The 26,038-nt window shown below is 54.1% G+C and overlaps 1 protein-coding gene across 8 annotated transcripts in view; it reads right to left on the reverse strand.

Annotated features, from left to right (window-relative positions):
* The window catches only part of SLC37A1 (solute carrier family 37 member 1), an 82,641-nt gene that overhangs the window by 33,776 nt on the left and 22,827 nt on the right, over nucleotides 1-26,038 (reverse strand). For all 8 annotated transcript variants that reach the window (XM_045501279.1, XM_045501280.1, XM_045501282.1 and 5 more), the window contains 7 exons: nucleotides 25,745-25,977; nucleotides 16,210-16,291; nucleotides 8,281-8,413; nucleotides 7,502-7,580; nucleotides 4,115-4,250; nucleotides 2,821-2,897; nucleotides 1,608-1,774 (listed from right to left, as the gene is read on the reverse strand). In XM_045501279.1, coding sequence (XP_045357235.1) covers nucleotides 1,608-1,774; nucleotides 2,821-2,897; nucleotides 4,115-4,250; nucleotides 7,502-7,580; nucleotides 8,281-8,413; nucleotides 16,210-16,291; nucleotides 25,745-25,800 — 730 coding nt within the window. In that variant the 5' untranslated portion in view covers nucleotides 25,801-25,977. The remainder of the gene's footprint in view (nucleotides 1-1,607; nucleotides 1,775-2,820; nucleotides 2,898-4,114; nucleotides 4,251-7,501; nucleotides 7,581-8,280; nucleotides 8,414-16,209; nucleotides 16,292-25,744; nucleotides 25,978-26,038) is intronic.

Raw genomic sequence — 26,038 nt, forward strand, 5'->3', positions numbered from 1 at the left:
GGTGGCTCCGTGGGAAGGGGGCTCTCGTTTTCCTACGGAGGACGAACCACAGCTTCCTTGTTCTTGGAAATCCTGTCCCGAGTGGGGGACGAGGCCCCCACCCGGGAAAACCGACCCGAACGGTGCTACGATCCCGGCCGGGCTGGCGGATTAATCGCTCCTGCCACACACCCCATTCCGTGTCACATTTCCTCTTTCCCCCTAAACCAACCCTTCCTTGGTTGGGGAAGAGAAAAAAAAGGTGCCGTGGACTCTAGACCTCGGGCAGGACACACCCGGGGGCCCCTGCGCACTAGCAAAGAGGACGCGCGTTGTTCTCCAGATGACTAATGCGTAAGGAACACTCTGGAGAGCCCCGGGACCGAGCTCCAGGTGCCAGGGAGCCAGCGTGGAGGACAACAAGGGACACAGGGACCTTTCCCGGAAGTCCGTGGTAGCCAAGCTGTGGCTGCCCGCCACAGGCTGGGTATGTGGGTGAGGCGGCTCTAAACCCCCGTCCATCTCACCATTCACTGGTCCTGGCCACGTGGACATGTTGCAAATAGTGTCCTCGGCCCCGGAGGAGGGGGAGGAGGGGGTGAGCCGCAGCCACCCCTCCCTGCGCCCACCCGCGGTGCACCCCAGGCCTCAGCGGACCACGGCCTCGCTCTCACTGACAAGGCTGGCCTAGAGCCTCCACCCGCATAGCTGATGGTAGTCACTTTAAGACGGAAAGGTTACCTTTAGCAGCAAGAAACAAGAAGTGAGAAGCTGGGTCAAACAGACCTCAACGTCCCGGGTGACGAAGCCGGCAGCCCCGAACTCAGAGCTGAAGTGACAATGAATGCCCAGCACGGAGGGCGTAGCCGGGCTCCTGAGGGTCCCTACCTGGGAGTCAACAGTGGGGAGCTGTGCTGCACCATATGATTTTGTTTTCCCTGAAGCCAAATCAAAGAAGTAAATGCCAAACGCGACCCCTCAGAACAGCTTGTGGGACGGGGACGCCTCGACACCCGACACTTTCGCCAGCTTCTCTCCCGCTGGAGGTACTGCCAGGACTCCTTGTCCCTGCCGGATCTCTACTTTGAAAACTGATTTCAAATTCAATTAAGTCAGAGGTGTGGTATTGAGTCTAGAATGGGGCAAAGAATTTGAGTTTCTGGTAGAGCACCCTTCACCTGATTAGAACATCCGGTCTCGGGTTGTGCCATGACTTGGTGACACTGTCTAAGGTAGATCTTATCAGAAGGCAGACAAGCCGGCGAGGTACCAGTCTGCGTCGGCAAGACAGGTGAGCAGGTGCGGCCACGCGGGCTGGGCGCTGCACCCCGGCAGGTGAGCAGCGTGGCAGGCCTCGGGCAGACGTGACGTTGCCGGCACCGGGCCAGCCACGCGCGCCTTGCGCCGCGGGGCAGGAGGGCAGGTAGGGATGGGAGGAATCTCAACATCAGTTACTCCAGAAATCAGGAGACGACAGAAAAGCCAGCCAGACCTGAAGACAGAAGGCTACCTGGCAAGGGGAGAGCAGGGCGACTGCGGGCCCGCGCGGGGCCAACACAGCCCGTTCTCTTAACAACTCGCCCCGCGAGGCCCTCCCGGGGCGCCATCTCCAAGGCCGGGGTACTTACGTTCGATGAGAAAGAGAAAGCACACAATCCCCATCGCTGCCACGATGGCCCCGGGCACGATGAAGGACAGGCCCCAGCACGTGGACACCCAGTAGCCGGCAATCAAGGACCCCAAAATGTTGCCCACGGACGTGTGGGAGTTCCAGACCCCCATAATCAAACCTCGCCTGCAACACAACAAAACACAAGACGGCCAGTGATGTCGAGAAGCTTCAGTGGACCTGCGGGTGGAGGACAGACGGTGCCTACGACGGGTGCGAGGTAACATCGAAATCAACGGGCAGCGCGGATGCCACTCCCGCAAGGTTGTCTGGCGGGACACGCGTCAGGCCGTGGCACTGCACGCTCCTCTCAGAGCTTTGTTATTCTGTGCTTACAAAGAGGAAAGAAGCCTTTCCCTGACCTTCTTGGAAGGCCCCACATTTACATTTGTGCCTCCGTAACGGAAATACAATCATCTGGGGCTCACCCGGGGGGCTCAGTCGGTTGAGCGTCTGACTCTGGATTTGGGCTCAGGTCGTGATCCCACGGCTCAGGAGTTGGAGCCCCACATCCGGCTCTGGGCTGACGGCTCGGAGCCTGCTTGGGATTCTCCCTCTCGCCCTCTCTCTGCCCCTCCCCCACTCATGCTGTCTCTGTCTCTCAAAACTAAAAATAAACTTGAAAAACAAATACGATCGTTTGAGGAGACGCCCCATTAGCAAAAGTTCACGTCGAGGACCCCACCGGCTGAAGGATCGAACCCGGGCTCACGGCGGTGGGTTCTGGCCCTGCTTCCCCGCTTTCCCCGTGGCCCCCAGCGCTGTGTGCTCTCGGGCCTCGCCACGCCGTGCGCCATGCACAAATCACGGACCGTGGGCCCATCGCCAAACACCGAGTGCAGCTCAGGACCTGTCACCCTTCCAGGTGCCTTCCCGTCTTGGGACGATATACTTATCGCTTCACAAGACCCGGGGCCGGGCCCTAAGCTCCGTGTTTCTGCCAGGCTCGCGGGTGGCCAGCTGCGCAGAGCGACACGCTCCCCCAGCCCGCGACAGGGACAAAGGCCCACCTGAACCTCAGAACCCCAGAGTGTCCGTCGTCTTTGAGAGAGCAGGCTAGCAAAAGCGGCTTTTTCTGCAGCGGATCTAAAGAATAGCTACGAATGACGTGGTCTGGTCTGCGTCAGGATCTTAAAAAATAAATGGTGCTGAAAGCGGGTGCCTTTTCTCACCTTCCTTTTCCGAACCAGTTGCCGAGGCAGGTGACGACGCTGGGCCAGCCGGTGGTCTGCACCAGTCCGTTGATGATCTGTGACGGGGGCAAAGGAGGGCTGACGGCAGGCGGGGAAGCGCACGCAGCCGTCTTCGGGCCAGGCTCACAGGCGCTCGCTTCCCCGGTTCTTTGCAAGTCTGGGCGCACAGCGGGACTCCCACAGCAACAAGGCAGCAAAACCCTCCTTGATGGGAGCCTCAACAGCCACAGATGTGTTTTCAGCCACACACACACACACACACGTGCACGGAAATCATAGATAAGTGCTTTCACTTCTGTGGCCTGAGCCTCTGCGAGGAGAACGGGCTGGAAGCAGAGCTCGGGGAAGCGTTTCTCCACGTTTCAACAGCGCCCGGGCTGACGCTCTCAGAAGGTTCAAGAAGCGCGAGCAGGTCTGCTTTAGTCTCCGGGGCATCCAGGGTCAAGGGCACGACAGGAGCTGCCCTCCTTTGCCCCCTACAACGCCCCTGGGCCAGTCCGGCTTGCCTTCCCTCTAGGAACAAGCTGGGACTCTGGGAAGCTCTTTTCCTTCCTAATTTTTTATTTTACTATAAAGTGTGAATCGCTGTTGTCATTAAAACAGCCAAACTTGTTCAAGTCCAACGGCAACATTTGAAAAGCAAATTCCGGACAGTTGGCTTTGATGATTTGATGACACCCTCAGGCTCTGGAGAGCCTCAGAGGCTGGGCATGAGTATTTTCGTCATTTCTCACTTGTGGTCGATGTTCAGCCAGGGCGGGGCAGGGCGGGGCAGGGCGGGGGCAATGGCAGACCAAGACAGATGGGCCGGCAGGAAGGGCAGAGCCCACGGCCTGGCTCTACTCCCCTTGGAGCCCAGTGAGGCTCTCTCCTCTCCGCCCTGCTGACCAGGGCCGAGAGCGCCGACCTCCCGCCAGCAGCTCCAGAGTGCTCCCTTCCACCCACCCCTGCCACCCTGTGTCCCTCCATCGAGATACGTCAAATGGGCCACAGGACACGAAGTCTCCCACACTCGGGCGGCAGGGCTCCCAGGCTCCCTGCCCCAGTGCCCAGCGGGGGGCTCGGAGGGGGAGGATTTAAGAGGCAGGTCCCAGGACTAAGGGAGGCCTCACAGCTACTGCAAGGACAGAACTTCCTGTGCCAGCACCGACCCCAACGGCAGACAGGACCCCGTGCACCCGCAGCCCCAGGCATTCTTCTCTCGTGGCAGAAAGGCCCAGTCTGACTCATCAGGGAAACCCCATCCGTGGGGAGCCGCGGACCCAGACCTCACCTGAGTTACCACGTAGAAGCCGAAACTGTGGATATTGTAGAAATACCCTAATCCAAACAGGGCGGTGAAAGCACCACTGGCCAGCATCCCAGAAGTTAGGTAATACCGAATGGGCAGGCGTTCCCCTATTATGCCACTGAGGACGGAGAAGAAAGAAGCAAACATGAGAAAACAAACACACCCATAACGTGAAGGGTCCGGATCTTTCCGGATGTTTTCACGCTGTTCTCCGAGCTTTCAGAACTCCGATGCGCTACAGTTTCCAGGAAGATTTCATCACAGCTGTCTCCAGTGGAGCACTTATTAACCAGAAGTTGGCAATTGGCAACATCTCTTAGGACTTTACTTCTAGTAAAAGCCACTAACCGTCAAGTAATAAACCTCAAACACTATGGCTTGCCTGTGACGGTTGCCAATTAAAACAACCAAAATCTCGTCCTGCTAGTTAAACGCGTTTTTCTGTAAACAGCATCCAGTAACTGCGCATAGTGTTCAAACATCTGGAAGGGCAGATGTAGGCGTGTCATGAAAGGGATCAGTTGTGGCCTCGGTTAGTCGCTCGCCCCCGAGCTGTCACCGAGTCCCCTGCATTAACACGCCGGGCTGGAGGGGCTCTGCCAGCTGCCTTCCTGCTGGCACCACCGTGACCTGGTTTGAAGACAGACGGACTGGAGCGTGAGGTCGGGGACAGGGGGTGACATGCTCCTTTCCACCGGCAAGGTGGCTCAAAATGAGCGGCTGGCTGGAGAGCTCCTTCCCAGAGCCGTCTGGTGCTCCGGTGGGTCGCTGTGGGTGAAGGGCCGGGGCAGGGTGGCCTCTCACCGCCTTAGGGGAAGGGCCACCAAGGAGCAACGTGACAGTGTCACTTGTTCAGTGCACAAAACCCAGAATAATCCCAGGTAACTGGGAGGCTTTGGCAGCCATGAGAAACCACGGGTCACATTTTCTTCCACGTGGCCGTTAAGGGATTCGGATAAACAAGAAACTTAATGGAGAGTGACCCCTACCTGCCCGTGAACAATGCTCTGGGAACCATCTCCACGATTCTGTCTTTCATCTCAAGAACCAACACACTAGAAAACCTGTCCTTCTGGAGTCCCCAAATAAAGCCAATCTACCTAACACCGCACCGGTGACTGAGGCAAACGACTCAGGCAGAGGAAGTAACTTAGAATTAGAAACAGGGGTGCCTGAGTGGCTCAGTCCGTTGAGTGTCAGACTTCAGCTCAGGTCAGTGATCTCACAGTTCGTGGGTTCGAGCCCCGCGTCGGGCTCTGTGCTGACAGCTTGGAGCCTGGAGCCTGCTTCCATTCTGTCTCCCTCTCTCTCTGCCCCTCGCCTGCTCACACTCTTTCTCTCTCTCTCTCTCGAAAATAAATCAACATAAAAAAATTAAAAAAAAAAATTAGAAACAACATTCAGGCCAGATTTTAAGCTGGGGAGAAACCGGTCACAAACTCAAGAGCGTTCTAGAGCTAAGCAAGTTCTCTGCTTCAACCCGCTGGCTTCAGAGGAGAGAAGACGTGTCTCGGAGGGGCGGGCTGACCTGCCTGGCGTCACGGGACAGAGCTAGTGCCGTCGGCCAGGGCTGACACATGTTCTCCCGTCTTGCTATATGACACTGGGCCCAAATTTAGTTTCTGCTTCCAAGTCGCTAAAGAAAAGGCCTGAGGGGACGGACACCATTCCACATGACATCCGATTCATACCGGGACCAAAGGCCAGGGCGCACCTGCTAGGAAGGTCTGGGCTGATGAAGGCGCCCCCGTATGCGGTTCACGCGACATACAAACGATCCATTTCCTGAGCCACGTGCCGCAGTGTCACTCAAGGGCCATCCAAAGAAGCGGTGTATGCCTTTGTTACAGCCACGAGTCTACTCCGGATTCTACACGAGGCAGAATCTTGTTAGTAAACCCTCACTGGCGAGTTTCATGACACGTTATCTTTGCTGATACATAAGCAACAGTAAGACCCTCTCATTTAAAGCCTTCTTAACCTCAACCCTCTTGACCCGTGGGGTCGGGTCACTCTTTGTGCCGTAGCATGCTCAGCGGCCCTGGTCCCCGCCCACTAGATGCCAAGCACCCCTTTGTCCGGTTGTGACACCAACCTTGTTTCCAGATCCTGCTAAGTGTTGCCTAGGGGACAATATCACGCTAAGCTGAGAACTGCATTTAAACACTGTTTTCGAGTAACTGGGAAAAACAGTCCAACCTTTGGGCTTTTTCTTTTTTTTTTTTTTTTAATTTTTTTTAAGCTTTATTTATTTTTGAGAGAGAGACAGAGAGAGAGAGAGAGAGAGAGACAGAGCATGAGCAGGGGAGGGGCACACACCACAGGCTTCCGTATCTACCCGTACACATTCGGTCATTCAAACCCGTTCTGCAGGGCTATATGCAAATGAAATACAGAGGGGCCGTCCACTCCACCAACAGAAAGTGCCGGACCGGGCACCACCCCCACCCTGCACTGGGGTCCAGGGGCAGGTCTGGATGATGCCACACTCTGGGTGGATATCACAGAGAAGCTAACCGCTCACAGGTGTCCCCACGATGCTCAAAGCTCTGAAGATCACTGGGTCTCTGAACAAAAGCCCCTTGAGCTGAAGGCCTTTAGTCCCTATAATTTTTTTTTTTTAAGCCGGCTGGACTGACACGATACCAGTTTTTAATCAGCCAATCACATATCCTGTTACCCACATAACACTTCCACCTTCCTGGGTCGATGCAGGATGGGGTGAGAATCACATGTGACCGACGCTGGGAACACTCCACGGGCCGGGCTCTGCTCTGCGCATTCTACACGGATTAGCTCATCCTCTCCTGCCATGATCCGGGGAGTTAACCACTGTTGTGCCCATTTCGCAGAAGGGAAACTGAGGCCCAAAGAGGGGCAGCACTGAGTCGGATTTATTCCCAGCTGCGTGTCTCTGGGGTCCGTGCCCCAACCACAAGGAGGATGGTGAGGTGCTGTTTGGGGAGAGCTGGGCAGCCAGGGGGATGTGCCCGGCACACACCCTAAACTGCTGTGACTCTAGTGATCCGGGTCGTGTGAACAGATGGTGGCCCCAGGGACGGAGGAGAGGATCACTCTGCACACGATCCCCAGGAGCTACCAGCACCCTGTCCCCGGTGACCACCCCACGGCAGGGTTAACGGTGCCTCCAAAAGCCCGGGGCCCTGAGAGCCGTCCCCGGACGGCCCGCCCTGAGCAGCACAACATCCGGGGCGTCTACACGCACCGCTTTGCGGTCTCGCGTTGATCAGCCCTGCAGCACACTTTACCCTCCTCTCGGAGAAGAGCCGGGGCAGTAAGCAACCCGCAGACATGTCCTGCGGCGAACGGACGAGAACGACGAGCATCTTGAGATGCAGGCAGACCTACCTCAGGTACATGCCGATGGCGTACGCGCACAGGAACGAGTAGTCCAGGGCCCCGAGCAGCTGCTGGTAGTTGTCCTGGTCTACACAGGGTGAAAATCGGCAGGAAACAGTGAGTATGGCCTACTTCCACTAAATACCAGTCTGTGTTCTGGGGCCGGGTGATAAAGTGCACATGCCTGCTGTCTACACTTGGGCAGCAGACGCAGAAGGAGAAAGGGACGGTTTTGAACACGGAAAATGTGGCAGGACATCCGGTTGGCTTCTGGACAAAGGGAAAGAAAGTTGCCACATTCTCAAATAATCACTAACTAGACGTCATCTGGATTAGAGAAAATCCCCACTGTGCATGGGGAGCATGTGGTTTTTTTATTCCTTTTGCCTCCCGAGTTAATCTGGCTTTTCTGCAGCAGCCCCGGGCCAGCCCCCGCCCCACACCTCTGGGGGCTCCCTCTCCTGTCCAGCACGGTCCCCGCTCGGCAAAGCCTGGATCTCAGCCCCGACAGATGCAAAATACAAGTCCTCTTGAGCAGATTTCCCCAGAAAGAGGATCTCCCAGGAGTCGGCAGGTGCCGCGGGCACAGTAGCTGCGGGAGGAGGCGAGCGGGTGACAGGACAGAGCTGTCCCCGGACAGGCAGTCACGTCCGGGAACATCGTTAGTGCCGCCCGCATCGGTGAGGCTGCCTGTCGCTTTCAGCACTGGCTGTGTAGCCACGCGAGAGGCCGCAGGACGGTGCGCGTCAGGATCGGGATGCACAGGGCTGGACAGACGGAGAACTCACCAAACGGGGCCCAGCTGCAGTCAGTCTCGTTGTCTGGTGGCTGTTGGCGGGGGGTGTCACTGGCCCTCTGGCTCTGGCTGCTGAATTCGACGTCCCCCTCGTTCAGTGCGGCACAGTACCTGTGGAGCTCACCCTAGGACATCAGCAGAGACAGAGAGCGCGCTCAGGCCAGGTTCAGGGGCTCGCGGCATTGGAACAGCCGCCCCCTCCTTTCGGTCTTCCCAGGGCAACCACGCTCTGGGGGAGCGAGGCCCCCGCCGGGGCGGTCTGTCTGCACGACCCACCGAATGCCTGCGGTGACCGGGGCTGCTCGGGCCTCTGCCGCTCCCAGCCCCGAACTCACACACAGCCAACACAGGCCTGTGACGGTCGGGCGGTGGAGACGACCACGCAGCTGAGAGCCGCCTGCTGCCAGCCTGGCACCGCCTGCCACACTGCGAACACGGCCTCATCGTGCCAGATTTACACCCGAGTAAATGCCCCGCGGAGCCGGAGAGCAAGGCACAGGTCCAAGCAAAGAGGAGGATGAATCTCCCATCAGAAGAAGCCTGACGTGAGGAGCGCAAAGGGCAGACTCGGTCAGTCACTGGAGGACAGAACCTAGCCCCAGGTGGCAGCGGTGACACTCACTCACCAGCAGGAGGGCCGTGAAGGGGGCGGGGCACGCGGGGCCTGGAGCGGGAGCTGGAAGGGGCCCGACCCTAACCTGGGGATCGTTCGAGCTTGCGCATATTTGCCAGGCTAGACGCTTCAGATCTGCGCGTGTTGACATGTGCAAATCACGTGCCTCAGTAAGACAACAGCACAGCTGGGGCACAAGGCCACCGACCCACCAAGTTGTCCACGGAGCCAGCACGCGGGCCAGGGGCAGAGGAGTGTAAGGCTCGGGAGCCCTCTGGCTGACAGGTGCAGGGGCCTGAGGAAGTCGCTCCCACCTGCCTCAGTGTGCCCGCCTGCAGACAGGGCTTGCCCCCCTCAGCCGCAGAACTTAGCGGGATTGGTGATGCTGTTCCGGGGCATGGACGCACGAGGGAGGGCTGGAGGAGTGGGCACTGGGGCTGTGTGCAGGGCACAGGGGACGTGGGGTGCTCCTTACAAGAGGACCTCCCCTTCCAGAAAAGGGCCCGTCTTGCTATGGGGGAACCTCCACCTGTCTACCAGTCTGCCTTTCAGCCCCACAGTCCATGTCTCCCCTCCCCAAGTGCCCCTGCCACCTGCTGTGCATTTTCTGGGTTTTTCTGCTCCCAAGGGCTCAGATGAAGTAATCCCCCAGGTGTGAGTGAGGGCAGAAAGGAGGCAACCACAAGGGCAGGGAGTGGCCCTTAGTGGGAGCAGGGCCCCAAGCGGCGTTCTTCACGGAGCCGCAGCGTGAAGGCAGGGGTCTGGGGTTCACGAAGAAAGCTGGCCCCACAAAGAACAGCGGCCACACGTCCTGCCCACCGCCTCCTTCCCTGGCACCCGTCTCTTCCAGAGGGAGTCACCAAAGAGGCTCCTGCGAACGGCTGCCCTTGCCAGGGCTGTGGTCAGCCTGGGCTGGACGCCTCCTGGTTTTGCACGGACACACGCCACCGAGGCCTGGCAGGGCACATGGGACTCAGCCACTCTGTGATCCCGTGGCTTGTCATCAGCACTGGGCGTTCTGCTAGCATTCAAACCTCGCCCTAAAACTTCCCCGCAGGCTCCGCTTTACAAACTCAGTCGAGTCTTTGCAAGACAGCTTTCCTCTCACCCTCCCGGGGCCGGAGGCCGGCTGTGCTGGCCTGGATCTCGGAGTCGCCCTTTCCCCATTCCCCCGGGTTCATACTTGGCTCCTCCTCTCCCCACAGAAGTCACCCTTCCCTGGGCCAGACCCCGTGCCTCACCACCCTCGCTGTCTATCCGTCGCCGAGAGAGCCGCAGGCAGGCTGGGCGCTGACCCGCCTGCCGAGACGGAATGAGGGAGGAGGTGGCTGTGGGCCACGGCTCCAAGCGGGGCTTCCACATCCCCTGGAACCAAGAAAGATGAGGAAGGATCCCTTCTTGCGTCATAAACAAGAAGAAAAGGGTTTCATCTTGGTTGTCCTGTGATGAGGGGGACGGACTCTGGTGCCACGGGGCTGGCCTCCCGCTTCTCCCCTGGACTCTCAGAGGGCACAGCGACTTCACCAAGGCAGGGGGCCCCCCACTCACTCCAGCCTCCGGCGGCCGCGCTGAGCCCTTCCCCAGCCCGCACCCTTCCCACCGGAACCTCGATCTCCACCCTCCGGGCGGCCGAAGGGCTGCAGGAGAGCCAGCAAAGACTTCACACCGGTCCCGAGGATGCTTGTTTCTATCGCCACGTGCTGGCTGTCAGCCACCAGCTTTATTCCCACACCCGGTGTGTGAGGGAAAGTTAAGGATGAATTAGGCCAAGAGGATCTGATCAGAAAAACCCTCAGCAGGGGAACGGGTTCATACCCTGGTGTGACAGCGACGGGGGGCTAGTCCTTGGCCCTTGCCAATTTTTATGCGAATGTTTCCACAGGTAACAAAATTAATGGGCGTGTGACACCAGGCGGTCATTAAAAGCCAAGCAATCAGGAGACTATGTGGCCTGGAGGCTCCAGGTACACGACCCTCCAGGTTATTTACCACTGCCCACGTGCCACACGGCGGGACAGCAACAAACTACACAGCAAGTGCCACGGGGATTGGAAGGTGGGGGCGGGGGCGGGAGGGGCTGGTGTCCACAGGATGGGGGGACACGGCAAGCAGCCACGAAAACAGCCACGGGGCCACGAGGCGGGTGGGGGTGGGGAGGGGCAGGCAGGGGTGGGGTGCGGGTGCTCTCTGTCCCATCTGCAGATGCATCTCCAGCCCTGGCCCCTCCCCCAGTGCCCCTACCAGTGGGCAACAAGAGGGAACCACGCGGGATCAGCGGGCAGCATGGCCTTTCCGAGGCACCGATGTTCTACACGCGCTCACATCCACGCAGACTTAGGCACACATATCTGTACGTGGACGCACATTTACCAAAGACTGTTGTTTAAGCCTCAACTTGAGCCACGAGCCTCATACACTCATTCATCCCAACTGTGGGGGGGGGGGGCAGGGCGCCTCCTGGGTTCTCAGGTCTGCCAGGCCCCAGTGATGCTGCTGGTTCTGGGTGACTGAGCAGAAAACCAACTGGGCGGGGACCAGGACGGGGTCAGGAATTCAGGGCGGTGACGATGGGGGCGGCAGGTCAGAGTGGGATGCCGGCCTTGTCAACGCCCCCAGGAGAGGGGTCGTGGTTGTGCCCCCTGTAGACAGCACAGTGAGAGCTTAGATTAGAGCACGCGTGCATGCGTGGACGTGTGAGTGTGGACGTAGTCCACATGCAGGGACACGTGTGGTTAGCTCTCTGTGGTCCACCAGGTGGTGTGGGCCCGTTCACTTCAGTCCTTTACATTCCTTTTATCAGGCTTTGGGTTAAAAGAACTTGCCAAGGCATTATCCAGAGGAAGTCCTAAAGGAGAAAGGAAAGTTCCGGTACCTGCGGCGGTCTGAATGCCTGTGTTCCCCCAAATCCCTGTGTTGAAACCTGCCCCCCGCCCCCGTGATGGAGTAGGAGCGGGGGCCTCTGTGAGGACGGCAGGTCCCCTACGTGAGGACACAGGGAGGCGGCCATCTGCAGGCCGGAACCCGCTGGCACCCCAATCTGGGACTTCCAGCCCCCAGGATTGAGAGCAGTACACGTCTGCTGCTGGTGAGCCACCCAGCCCACAGAACTTGCTACAGCAGAGTGAGCGCGGGGACAGGCTGACCGTGGGAAGGGCAGCGGGCCCTGCGTGTGCTCAGCTGGTCTGCGGGAACCACTGGCACCACAGGACCGCGCCGCCAGCCCACGCCCGCTGCCACAGGGGCACGGAAAGGGGGCGGGGGGCTTTCTGCTCCTGTGCATCCTCTGGTTTTCAAAAACGGAACCGTTCTATATAGACGTTAAGTACACCTTCCTCTCCCCTCTCGAAATAGCTCTAGAAATCTTCCTGTGTCACCTGGTCTGGCTCTGATTAATTATCGTTTCGTTTCTTAATACTTGTTCCTTTACTTTTTGAAGTTTATTTATTTAAGTGATCTCTACACCCCACGTGGGGCTGGAACTCACGACCCCAAGATGGAGAGCCGCACGCTCTCCTGACTGAGCCGGCCAGGCGCCCCTGTGATTCTTTTAAGTGGCTGCGTATATCAGCTTATGGACTGGCCATAATTTACTCAGACTTTCTTTCACCTGCTGACTGGGGTCACATAATATGCAGGATTTTTCCTTTTTCTTTTTGAAATTGCAAACAGTGCCACAGTAAAGACACGTTTGCGGATTTTAAGGATGGCGGCGCTTTCGGTTAATGGGCAAGGGTCCCAGCGCGGCTGAAGGGTGCATATTCTATCTCGGAAGAGATACGGTTCACAAAATGGTCCCCAGAAGGCGGGAGCCCAGCGTCCCCATTGCCAGCGCCTGGCCGTCTCCCTGCCCTCGCTGCCGTGACGAGGGCAAGTGTTTCGACAGCGGGAGTGATGTGGTCAGGGGCCACTTTCGCTTGCCTTCGTGACTGCTCTCGCCCGGCCACCGGGTGTCCGTGAGCGACCCCGCCCGCCATCCCCTCTGGCCGGCCGCCTTCGGCTTGCCAACTCCACACCTCTAAGATGGACATACTTTCGCTCTTGGAATTTTACTTATTTTTCCCATTTAATTCTTTTTTTTTTTTTAAATGTTTATTTATTTTTGAGACAGAGAGAGACAAAACATGAACGGGGGAGGGTCAGAGAGAGGGAGACACAGAATTTGAAACAGGCTCCAGGCTCTCAGCTGTTGGCACAGAGCCTGACGCGGGGCTTGAACTCACGGACTGTGAGATCATGACCTGAGCCGAAGTTGGACGCTTAACCGACTGAGCCACCCAGGCGCCCCCCCTCCCATTTAATTCTTTAATGTACCCATCTATTTGTATAAGACAGAGACCCCACTTCATTCTTGTAGCTGAGTAGCTAGCTGTGCTCATGCCTTTTGCTAAATAAGCTACACTTTTCCCAGCACCTCCGTCGACCACGCCACGTTTCTATTCTCTTCTACTGACCTCTTGGTCTACTCTCAGGCGTACCATAAAAACTTGATTATGGTGGCTTAATTTTTCCTTGGTCATTAATTCTTGCACATTTTTCCACATATATTCTAGGGAGACGTTGTTCAGTTAAAAAGACACTGCAGCAGGGCACCTGGGTGGCTCAGTCGGTTAAGCATCCGACTTTGGATCTGGGCTCAGGTCATGTCAGTTTGTGGGATCGAGCCCCACACTGACAGTGTGGAACCTGCTTGGGATTCTCTCTCTTCCTCTCTCTCTCCCCCTCTTCTGATCGTGCTTTCTCTCTCTCTCTCTCTCTCTCTCTCTCTCAAAATAGATAAATGAACTTAAAAAAACAAACGCTGCTGTGTTCTAATGAAGCCCGCACACCGGGACACTGGCCGCTCTACCCACGGCGTGCACCGTGGCCAGTTTTCCCGGTGGTCTTCTGTCTGCTGCTGAGGGTTTCACACCTTCCTTCCTACAGGCCCTGTGTGTGCAGGGAGGGCCAGATGCTCACACTCAAACCAGTGGGTGTCCCCATTCCCGCGGGGCACAGGGCTCCCTGCAGCTCCCCAGAGAAGCCCCCTGCCCTCAGGTACACTCAGGCCCACGGGGGCGGCGCGTTGGGGAGAAAGAGCCCCCAGCGGCACCCAGTGCCTGGAGCAGGCCCTGCCAGTGCCCAGCCTCGTGGCCTGAGGCCGGGCTGGGACAGGATGTGGGAAGGGGGAGGGCTGTGCCCCGGCTCTCCATCACTGTTATCTTTGCTTTCTTTTTGCTCCACTAAAATCAGAGACAAGTGAAATGTCTCAATGGTGATTAAAGGCGAGTCCAAACAGAGTAGCCTAAATCTGACATGACATATGTCTGTCACTCTACAGATGTCCTTAAAGAATGAGAACCGTTCTACCTGGTGATCAATTCCAGGTAAGCAAATATATTTTAATTCTGTGTTGCTCATAATGCGTTAGGAAATACAGGCTGCAGAGAATTCAAACTATTCCTTGTGTCACCAGAATCATCCCTACTTCTCATTTTATACAGAAGAGGCCCAAGCACGTGAGCGCTTTGTCAGGTGTTATACAGCTTAAGTCGCTGCAGGTAGTGGGACAACCTTATCCACCTGAGAAGAAGAAACCTCAGATCAGCCCATCGCAGGTGCTAAGCCTGAAAATCCGTGTGTGAAAGAAAAGCCGGGTGTGAGGCTGCGGACGTACTCAGGTACTCCACACCCTGCGGGCCCGCGGCACAGAGGCCGAGAGCAGAGACCCTGCGGAATTTGCTGGAGCTGCGCCACCCTGCACGAGGGGACCGGGCTCCCGAGCCCCCAGGCCTGCTGCGAGGACTGTCAAACAATGAACAGGGCACCCTGCCCTGCCACGGGGCTCAGCAGGTGCCCTGACGGATGCAATACTCACACAGGAGTTGATGGGACACCGCCCCATCAGTAAGCCCCAAGCTCCCGGCGGGGAAGCTGGGAGGGTGCCCCACAACAATGCTACATCCCTTCCTGGCTGAGCAGGACCCTTGTGATAGCACATGGAATCCAAGTGTCCTGTCCCGCCACGGAGGTCCTGTGGCGGCCGGCGCCCCCTCCTGTGTCCTCGCACAGAGCCTCTGCCCCCTAGGCGGGGCTCGCCGGTGAGAGCCCACCCTCCCTACTCTAGGCGTTTGCCCCCCACCCAAGGTCAATGCTGAACCCCCAGCAGCTCCTTCAGCCCCACGGCGCTCACCGGGACCCCTCTAATGGCCTCTTCCATTCTTGGAACTTGCCTTTCCTTGAGCTGCATGTGCGCTTCCCTAACAAGGAAGACGAGGAGTGAGTGGTAGCATTGAAATGTAGTGGCGGGTCCTTGGTATGATTTTAGAGTCCCTGGTTGGGTGCATCACTTCCCACCATCTCTTGTCCCCCCACAGTCATTCAAACTTGGTATATCAAAAACTCCAGTGACGTGAAGGGCACAGAAGATTCCTGCTAACTGGGGGTCAAGGACGAACTGTAGAATCCTTCGAGTAGATGGATGCTGTTTAACTAACACCCACTGGGCGTTACTGGAGAGCAGGGAACACAAAACCGTCCACAGAACGATGGCCGTGTTCGGCATTCCCTGTCCCGCTGGCCTGAAGGCCTCTGGGCGGGAAGGGAGGAAGCGTGGCTACAAAGGTCAGAACCACGGTGCCCGATCTGCATCCCTGCCCAGGACCAGAGGGTGAGGGGGCAGGCAATCGAGTTCTCACTAAGCGATCTTTGGCAATAAACAATTTCCTGTTCCTTCTACAACCAAGAGTCAAAAGCCTTAACAGTCTATAGGCAAAAATGATGTCGTTCCTGTGAGGGTAAGAAAATTATCTCGCTCCTTCCCCAGTTTAAACTGGCTACTACGTAGGACTGTCTACTTGAATCTTCTCTTCTTGAAGTCTAGTTAAGTGCCCTGCTGAGCGTCACCTGGTGCTCACCCGTCACTCAAACAGAAGCTCGTGGCTCTAAGAATAGCGGGGCCACCACGGCCAGGCTTAGGATCGGAGCACAGTGACGGGAGAAGCACCTTGGGGAACGATTTCAGATTAGATGTGTCTGGAGGGAAAAATTCATGCAGGACAGAATAAATACTTAACGAAGCTTTAGAAATCTGCAACCATCGACTAATGCGGCACCTCTGAAGTTCCAAACCCTAAAAACACTTCGAAGACGTTCATTTCAGAAAAGAGAAACAAAGGAGGATAACTTGCTCCTAAACCGTCTGTTTCCTCCACTTGTCTCACCACCACCCCCCACCCCCTCCCTCGCTCCCAAACCCGGTCCTAAAGTAACAAGTTCCTCACGGAAATTATAGGGAGGACATGAAACGGGGTGCTTTTTATGATTTCTTACCTTCACTATGCTGATAGGCTTTCGGGATAAGTGGAAACTGGCATACAGCAAAAATGTCAAAACAAAAATGAAGGCTCTGTACCTGAAACACAGAACAGAGGTGGGCGGTGACGTAAAATGATAGAAGATGCATTCAGAGTACACTGTGTTTCCCTTGCCTCCGGAGACATAGCTAGAAAATGAAGTTACTGCCTGTGCTCTCTTCCGGGATTTTCATGGTTCAGGTCTCATATTTAGTTTTGAGTTTCTTTTCGTGTCTGGCGTAAGAAAGCGGTCCGGTTCCATTCTTCTGCATGTCACTGTCCAGTTTTCCCAGCACCATTGGTTGAAGACACCGTCTTTTTCCCATTGCATATTCTTGCCTCCTTTGTTGAAGATTAATCGACCACACGTCACGATCGTGGATTTATTTCTGGGTTTTCTACTCTGTTCTACTGACCTATGTGTCTATTTTTGTGCCGGTACCACACTACTTTGATTACTACAGCTCTGTAGTATATCTTGAAATCTGGGATTATGACGCCTCCAGTTTCTTCAAGAGTGCTTGGGTTATTCGGGGTCTTTTGCGGTTCCATACACATTTTAGGAGTGCTTGCTCTAGGGCTGAGAAAAGTCCTCTTGGTATCTGATAGGGTTTGCGTGGAGTCTATAGATTGCTTTGGGTAGTCCAGACGTTTTAACAATGTTTGTTTTTCCAATGCATGAGCGTGGAATGGCTTTCCATTTCTTTGCACCACCTTGACTTTCTTTTGTCAATGTTTCATAGTTTTCAGGATACAGGTGTCTCACCTCTTTGGTTAAGTTTATTCCTCAACATTTTGTTGGTTTTGGTACAACTGTAAACAGATTTGTTTTCTCAATTTCACTTTCTGCTCCTTCATTATTAGTGTATGGAAATGCACCAGGGGCACCTGGGTGGTTCAGTCGGTTAAGTGTCCAATTCTTGATTTTGGTTCAGGTTGTGATCCCAGGGTCATGGGACCGAATGCCACGTTGGGCTCTGCGCTGAGTGTGGAGCTTACTTGGGATTCTCTCTCTCTCCCCCCTCTGCTCTGCCCCCTTCCCACCTCACGCTCTTTCTCTCTCAAACTAAAAATAAATAAAATGCTCTAATTATGCTAAAAAAAAATAAGAGGGAAATGCAACAGTTTTCTGTAAATTGATTTTGTATCCTATGCCCTTACTGAGTTCATTTATCAGCTCTAGTAGATTTTTGGTGGAGTCTTTCGGGTTTTCTATATATTCTATCATGTCACCTGTAAATAGCGAGAGTTTTGTTTCTTCCTTACCAATCTGGATGCCTTTTATTTCCTTTTGTTGTTGGGTAACTGAAGCTAGGGCTTCCAGTACTATGTTGAAAAACAGTGGTGAGAGCAGACATCCCTGTCTTGTTCCTGACCTTGGGGGAAAAGCTCTGTTTTTCCCTACTGAGTATGAGGTTCGCTGTAGGTTTTCCATATATGGTCTTTATGATGTTGAGGTACGTTCCCTTTAGACCTACTCTGTTGAGGGTTTTTATCATGAATGGATGTTATACTTTGTCAAATGCTTTTTGAAAGCATTTTGACATGCTTTGAAATGATCTTATGGTTTTTATACTTCCTCTTATTGATGTAAGGCATCGTGCTGATTGTTTTGCGAACACTGAACTACACTTGCATCCCAGGAATAAATCCCCTTGATCATGGCGTATGATTTTTTTGATTTATTGTTGGATTTGGTTTGATGATATTTTGTTAAGGACTTTCACATCTATATTCATGAGAGATACTGGCCTGAGGAGATAAAAATCCTTAAAGAGAGGGGTGCCTGGGTGGCTCAGTCAGTTAAGTGTCCAACTTTGGCTCAGGTCATGATCTCACGGTTTGTGCATTTGAGCCCTGTGTTGGGCTCTTATTGGCAGTGTGGAGCCTACTTGGGATTCTAGCTCTCTCCTCTCTCTCTGCCCCTACTCCAGTCCTGTTTTCTCTCTCTCAAAATAAATAAACTTAAAAAAATCCCTGAAGAGAGCATAGGCAGTAATTGCTCTAACATCGGTTATAGCAACATCTTTCTAGATGTGTCTCCCAAGGCAAAAGAAATAAAAGCAAAAATAAACTCCTGATGTAGTCCTGGGACTACATCAAAATAAAAAGCTTCTGCACAGTAAAGGAAACAATCAAGAAAACGAAAAGGCAACCTACCAAATGGGAGAAGATATTTGCCAATGACATATCTGATAAAGGGTTAGTATCCAAATATATGAAGAACTGTTACAACTCAACACCCCAAAAGTGAATAACCCAATTTAAAAATGGGCAGAAGACATGAACCGACACTCCTCCAAAGAAGGCACCCAGATGGCCAACAGACACATGAAAAGAGGCTCAGCATCACTCACCATCAGGAAAATGCACATCAAAGCTACCCTGTGATATCCCTTCACACCTGTCAGAATGGCTACAATTACAACAACACGAGAAACAACAGGTGTTGGTGAGAATGCGGAGAAAGGGGAACCCGGGTGCACTGTTGGTGGGAACGCAAACTGGTGCAGCCACTCTAGGGAAGAGTATGGCGGTTCCTTCCGAAGTTAAAAATAGAACCACCCTATGACCCAGGAATCACAATACTGAGTATTTACCTCCCAAATACAAAAACACGAATTCAGGGGAATATGCGCACCCCTATGTTTATAGCAGCATCATCTACAGTAGCCAAATTATGGAAACAGCCCAAGTGTCCACCAACTGATGAATGGATAAGGTAGATGTGGTATACATATACACTGGAATATTACTCAACCATAAAAAAGTGAAATCTTGCCACTCGCTTGCAGTGACATGAGCGGAACTAGAGAGTATAACGTTAAGTGAAATAAGTCAGTCAGAGAAAGACAAATATTATACGGTTTCACTCACATGTGGAATTTAAGAAACCAAACAAATGAATAAAGGAAAAGAAAAAAGAGAGAGTCAAACCAAGAAACAGACTCTTAACTATAGAGACTGATGGTCACCAGACGGGAGGTGGGTGGGGGAAAGCGTGAGTAGGTGATGGAGATTAAGGAGGGCACTTATCAGGATGAAAATAAGTAAGTAAATAAATAAATACATACATACTAAAACACTGTAACTGTATTGTATTTTAATGTACTTAATGTGTTTTAATTTTGTCATGTTTTTATTTTATTTTTTGAAAGAGAGGGACAGAGCACGAGCAGAGAAGGGGCAGAGAGAGAGGGAGACATAGAATCTGAAGCAGGCCCAGGCTCCGAGCTGTCAGCACAGAGCCCGACGCGGGGCTCAGACTCACAAACCGCGAGATCATCAGCTGAGCTGAGCTGGACGCTTAACCAACTGAGCCACCGGGCACCTCTGTACTGGATGCATTTTAAATCGTCTTATGCTGTATATTGTTCATTCAGTCCTATATCATTATTAATCCTGTATGCAGGATGGCCATAATATTACATTTAAAAAATCTGCCACTTTTGTCCAAATCGAAGCTATTCAAATATTCGTTAAAAAAAACGACGACAAAGAGAAATCTGAGATGCGGAATATGAACAGAGTCCATAAAGTAGACAGAAAGAAACCGTCATCTAGTCTGTAACGGAATTAACTGCAAATTTCTTGTAAGCCTACTATCCTGGGTGTTTCAGATCCTGTTGATTTTTTACTTTTTTGTTTCTGTGCAACTTGGTAGAAGGACACAAGAAATGCAGGAATATAAATATCTCAGGCACCTCCACGAGAAAGGCAGCGATGCGGACATGCGACGATCAAGGCCGATGACGTAGGAAACCCTGGCCTCAAGCCTTGCTGCTCTTCTCGGCTGATACGGAAAGCAAACCGAGAGTAAGACTGAAATGAATCTGAATCAGAGACTCAAGAAAAGATAACTGTGTAAGAAGATAAAAGTTTTTCCAGCTTTAGAGTTTGAACCACTTTCTAGAAAAGTATTTCTCAGAGAGGGAGACAGGTGAGCAGGAAGGGTATTCGGCAAGAGATGAGAGCAGGGGCCTGAACCTGCTCTCAGGTAGAGGCAGGCCCCTCGTTTCGGGAGGCGCAGCCCCAAGCCCTGAAGAACCTGCCTGTTTCTGGTCTGAAAAGGCCAGTGAGTCTCCCAAAGAGTGTCCGCTTTGGTGGGTAGTGACCTCCGGTGGAGGCATGGCTGACAGAAGGGGGCAAGTCGGGGCTCCACCTCCACAGGGGCCCCGACCTGCCCCCACCTGGGCACGGGGCTCCCTTCTCCAGTCTCCACAAGGAGTATGAACACCAGTCTGGGGCTGAGTCAGCTCCAGCACCTGCTGGGCCAGAGTCTGGGAGAAGAATCTGGAGCCTTCGAGGATGCTATATAACACCGGTTCACGAGTGTGTTATCAGCCAGGAGAAATCCGAATTTCATTGTCATTCCGCTCAGGAATTTGACAGAGTGGCTTTTGGGTTCACGCTCTCTACTCTCCACCCAGACATAAACGGAATATTCTACTTACAAATACTTGATTTTTATTAAATACATTAACATGTTTATTAAATACAGTCAAAAAACCCAGACATAAAGAGCTCCTCGGTTCGTCCAGATAACATCGGAAGAGCCCGGGGGCCCTACCCTACCCTGCATTCCTGGATCGTGCAGTCCGTCCAGGTTATTGGGACTTAGTGGACAACCCGGGCCTCCACCCTCCACCTCGAGGCTGCTGTCCTCCCTCCCTGGGCCTCCAACTTCACTCCCCGGGCCGCTGCCTCCTTCCCTAACTGGCAGTTCTACAGGGGGCACTCACCAGCGCAGGGCCTGGTGGGTGAAGGTCGTTCCCCTGACGGCCCCTCGCCGGGGGACGCCCCCTGAGTACAGGGGCCGCAGAGGGGAGCTGTACGTGCTTCCAGACCAATCTGAATTTTCTGTGATGCATCAGCGTCTTTGGGGAGGGGACGTGCCGAGGGGCCGGCAGCGTTCTGAGAGAAGCTGTCCCGAAGTCAGGGCGAAGGGTGAACATACACGGCAAACTGGAGTTTTCTTGGAGATGGAAACTGTGTCTCCCAAAAAGGAAAGCCGTATCTTTGATTCAGCCAGTGTCAGGGCCGACGGTCCTTCCTCCCTCTTTCCTCCTCTTGTTTACGTGGGACTTGGGGAGGGGGAAGAGCCCGCAGCAGAGGTCGACTTTTCCCCTTTCAGAAGGCCTGGCCACAGCAGCCACGTCACTACGCCTGTCCTGGAGAGGGAGCAGACGCTCGACTTCCTCGGGGTTACCCGGGGTTATGGGACCCAAGTCCTACGCGGCCCTCCTGATTCCTTTTCCCACTTTGTGGTTCTACCCTCCTTTTTCTGTCTTTATCGTTTACGAAACAAGATTGTGGATGGTTATTTGTTCTATTATCCACTTTGTACTGGGTTGAATAGTGTCTCCCCCCCCAGCCCTCCCTCCTCCCAATTCAAGTCCATCCAGAAACCTCAGAATGTGACCTTATTTGGAAAGAGAGTCCTGGGGCTGTAATTAGTTGAGGTCATACTTAGCTCATGTGCAACCTCAAATCAAATGAGATCCTAAATCTAATGACTGCTATCTTTATAAAAGGCCGTGTGAAGACACAGGGACAGGCAGGGCAGAGGGCCATGTGACTGCAGAGGCACAGCCAAGCCAAGGACTGCCAGCAACCACAGAAGCCAGGAGAGGCAGGAGGGGGCCTTCCCTGCACCCTGCAGACCAGCCGACACCTGGAGCTCTGACTTCCAGCCTCCAGGACGGCGGGAGGAAATTTCTGCTGTCAGGAGCCCTACAGTTTGTGGTCCTTTGTTACAGCAGCCTTGGGAAACGGACACCATCCCATGCTTTTATTTTTGTGTTGTGTTACACACAGGCTTGTGGACATTAAACAGGAACCCTTACAGATGAGCTGCCTGACACTTTCGTTCCTGGCTGTTCCGCCTGCTTTTTGCAGGGACGTCTGACGGTGGCCTCGTCCGCGTCTATCGGTACCACAAGAACAGCGTGCGGGTTAACACCACGTCTCTAGCAAAAACAGAGCACGTCTCGGCAGCGACAGCCCAGGACAGGTGTGCACTTCCAGAGTCTGCCTGGACACGTTCTTGAATATCGCAGGTGTCCCCAGATGGATAGCAGCCTGCTGCCACCTGAGAGATTCGGGGCAGAGTATCCGTTTCCTCCTCTGGGTGTTATCGCTCTGAGTTGTATGCAGCTAATGACGCATACTTTAGATGAGGGTAACGGAGCAATACGATTTGGCACAGACACCAGTCCACAGGCTTCATCTGGAAACAGTGAAACCGGGCATAGCTGTGACGGGAGTCCTTTTCAGAGCATCCTAAAGCAGAGGCAGGATGTCGGTGTGGTGTTAGCAGTGGCCACTTGGCTAAGGGGCTGTCTGCCCCTGTCTGTCCCTCAGGGAAAGCCACACCTTTTCTAAGCAATTGACGGAGGAACCATGGGGACATACGGGGAGACCACACGGCCGCCCTGCCCCTCCAACCTCCTCAACAATGTGTGCACGGAAGCTTCAGCTTGAAGCAGTGACCCTGACGGTCACGGGACGGCGGTGTGCCATCCCGGGCCCGGCTGCTCTACTTAGCGGCTGGCATTCCACTTGGGGAGGGGCTTCCTTTCTCCCGTTTGTGCATTCACTTACTCATTAGATTCTTGGTGTATCCAATGGGCTATCATCCATTCCTAGTATCACTTATTTTCATTTTTTTTTCTGGAGAGAGAACTTGGGCACGTGCACATGAGCAGGGGAGAGGGGTGGCGGGAGAGAGAGAAAGAGAGAGAGACTGATTCCTAAGCAGGCTCCATGCTGATGGACGGTGGACTCGCTGCATTTCAAGAGTACTTCTGCCCGAGGTTCACTCTACTCAAGACCCTCAAGACTGAATGTCCCGGGGGCGCTCAGGCGGGTGAGCGTCCGACTTCGGCTCAGGTCACGATCTCACGGTCAGTGGGCTCGAGCCCTGTGTCGGGCTCTGTGCTGACAGCTCGGAGCCTGGAGCCTGGTCCGGATTCTGTGTCTCCCTCTCTCTCTGCCCCTCCCCCGCTCACACTCTGTCTCTGTCTCTCAAAACTAAACATTTAAAAAAAAAAAAAGTAAAAAACAAAAAAGACTGAACGTCCCAGGAGAGACCAAGAGCCCATCCTGGGTCCTACCCTGCCTCCCGGGGGACGTGGGCTGTGTGAGAACCACCAGGGGAACAGAGCCTCAAGGGCCTCTGCTGGCCACCATAACGGACCCGAAAGCACGAGACTTACCTACCTGCTGAGACAGGGAAACTGAAGGGACCCCATAAAAAACTGCTCTTTTCTGTCTTTTTCCTGTTTCTAGTTTTTTGCTAAGGCCTACACCCCCGCCTTACACACCTGTTACAGAACAGGTAACATATGTCCTCCTTGTCAAGGTCAAGGAGTTAATGACTTCTTTGGAGTCTTCTTCGAGCACAAGAGATGACATCTAAGGAGTGACTGGGTGGGTCCTCATCAACGGCATGACTGTTTTTCCAAGACTACGGACTCACCAAGACCCCTGGCCCCAGGGCATCAGTGACTGGTGGACGACACCTAAGCACTCGTCTAGGTCTTTGTTCCTGGATTTTGAGAAGACATAGGCACTAGACCACCATCAATAAAAACCCCAGGCCCCAAGCAAACAGGAGACTCCCTCTTCTTTCCTCTCCGAGTCTCCCAAAAGCTCTGTCTGTATCCACACTCTCTCCGTATCTTTAATAAACTCTGTTTATTACTTCCTCTCGGCTCACGTTTCATTTCTATCCCGTGTGAAACCCAGAGCCCTTCTTGGCTGGTCCTGTGGGCCCCCCTCTGGGTCCAGGGACCCAGCCAGCCTGCGTCACTCCCACAACTGCACATGAAGGAGGGAAGTCAGGTCCCCAAAGGACATCAAGGTGCTGTTAGGAAGGGCAATGCATGCTGGGAGAAAAACATAAAGCCCTTCGGAGGAATCTTAAAGCCAGCTCTCTCCTTTTACAGGGAAGGAAGCTGGGTCCAGAAAGGTTCAATAACTTTTGAAGGTCAAAGAGCAAGTCTGAGGCAGAGATGGAAGTGATACTCTATATCCTTGCTACCCCAAGTACTGTCTACGGACTCCACATCCCCTGGGAGATGCAGATTCTCTGGCCCCACTCCAGACCTCCCAAGTCAGCAACGCATTTTAACAAGTTCTCGGGGTGATTTACACGTGCGCTAAAGCGTGAGAAGCTCTGTTCTACCCCTGCCTCAACCTGAAAAAAGAAAAAGAATTTGTGACATTCAGGGGTTCTTCCAAGTTCTTTGTGATATCCTTGTAATTTTCCTCTGGGAGTTTAAACATTGTACCAAAAGAGAGTTACAAAACAGGCAACGAAACGGAAGAGAAGCACCCAGGAGATGAAAGGTAAGTGTGTAAAGCCTTGTGGCCGGCTTACCAGTAGGCATGAAATGAGCTGACACGGGAACTACTCTGGAAAGGAGGCAAATGTCTGCGGTCACACCGGAGACCCTGTGGGTGCCCACCAACCAGCAGGGGCCTGAGAAGCAGGGAAGAGTGTGATGCCACCAGTGGGCTGTCGTGGCAGAGAAGAAGCGTCCAGAATACACCACTATGGCATAAGAACTATTTTGAATAGAAGGCATTTGAGTTCCTGAAATCTCTTACCTGCCCGAAAGCACAGCCACCTAGAACAACTCAAGTGTCACAAAACCCTCCCTGGCACAACCAGGGGAGACGACCCTTCTTACTGGAGATGAGAAGTAGCCACAGCACTATCATCTGTCTCGCCTAGTCCCTAAGGGCCCATTTCACCCTTTCCACAACATCGTTTGTTTTCCCACACGTCTTCTCCTCCTCCTCTTCCCTTATTAAGATGGCAAATAAGCCCTTTTGAGTCACATCCTTCTGCAACCTCCCATACATATGTGATCACATTTGTCTTTTGTGGTTTAATTCGCATGCCCCCAAAGAAAGAACCTAAGAGGGTACGGGAAATCTTGTTCCTTCCCAATAGAGATCAGCAGGGAAGAGAAGCCTTTGAGAGGGCGGGCCAGACGATGCAGAGCCTGACTCCAGGCTGCCCTCACCCTCTTCTTCCTCCAAGGAGCCTGGGGTTCCTGAACCCACCATGAGAAGGACATGCCAGGAGAGGTTGCTCTCAGAACAGAAAGTGGTGTTCGGGTCTGCATCTAACTTGTTTACGTCTCTTTTTCTCCCAGCAAGTTCTGCCCCAGCTAAGCCACTCGCTGAGTTTGGAGTTAATGTACTCATTTCACCCGCAGCCCTTTTGTGTTTATTTCACTCCTGCCGGGAGCCAGTGGCCATTTTTCTGTGCAGCCTGCAGTCATCACAGAAACTACCAAAGACCGTGAAGGGGTCCGAACACTGTCACCGCCAGAAGCGAAGATGGAAGACGGTTTGGCAACAATCCTGGTCACGTCTGCACCACCGACAGGCCACTCAAAGGTCGCAGGGAGGCCGGTCGCCCACGGGACTTCCTAATGCCACCGGCCGTGCGGTGTCACCGGCACAGGGCAGCGGGCCTGGCTGGTGCCAGCACTTACCACTGGTCCCGGGAGAAGGAGATGATGAAGCGGATGCCGGCAGGGAGGGGAGCCATTTACGCCGCACTGGCCACGCAGCTCCGGTCACAAGGCAGGATGCTTCCTCCACAGGCTCCTGACCCCGGCTCCAAGGATTTCCCTCTGGCCGCTGCGGCTCACGCGGACTGGAAAGTGCGTCGAGGCGTCCTGCTGGTTCTCGCTGGCCCTCTTCCGTCCGGCGGAGCCTCGGCTCTCTACAAGGAGGACGAGGAATGGAAAAGTCGGCTGTTGTGACCGGCGCACGCCGGTGGGGTC

The sequence above is a fragment of the Leopardus geoffroyi genome, chromosome C2, assembly GCF_018350155.1.
Source record: "Leopardus geoffroyi isolate Oge1 chromosome C2, O.geoffroyi_Oge1_pat1.0, whole genome shotgun sequence".
Taxonomy (NCBI): domain Eukaryota; kingdom Metazoa; phylum Chordata; class Mammalia; order Carnivora; family Felidae; genus Leopardus; species Leopardus geoffroyi.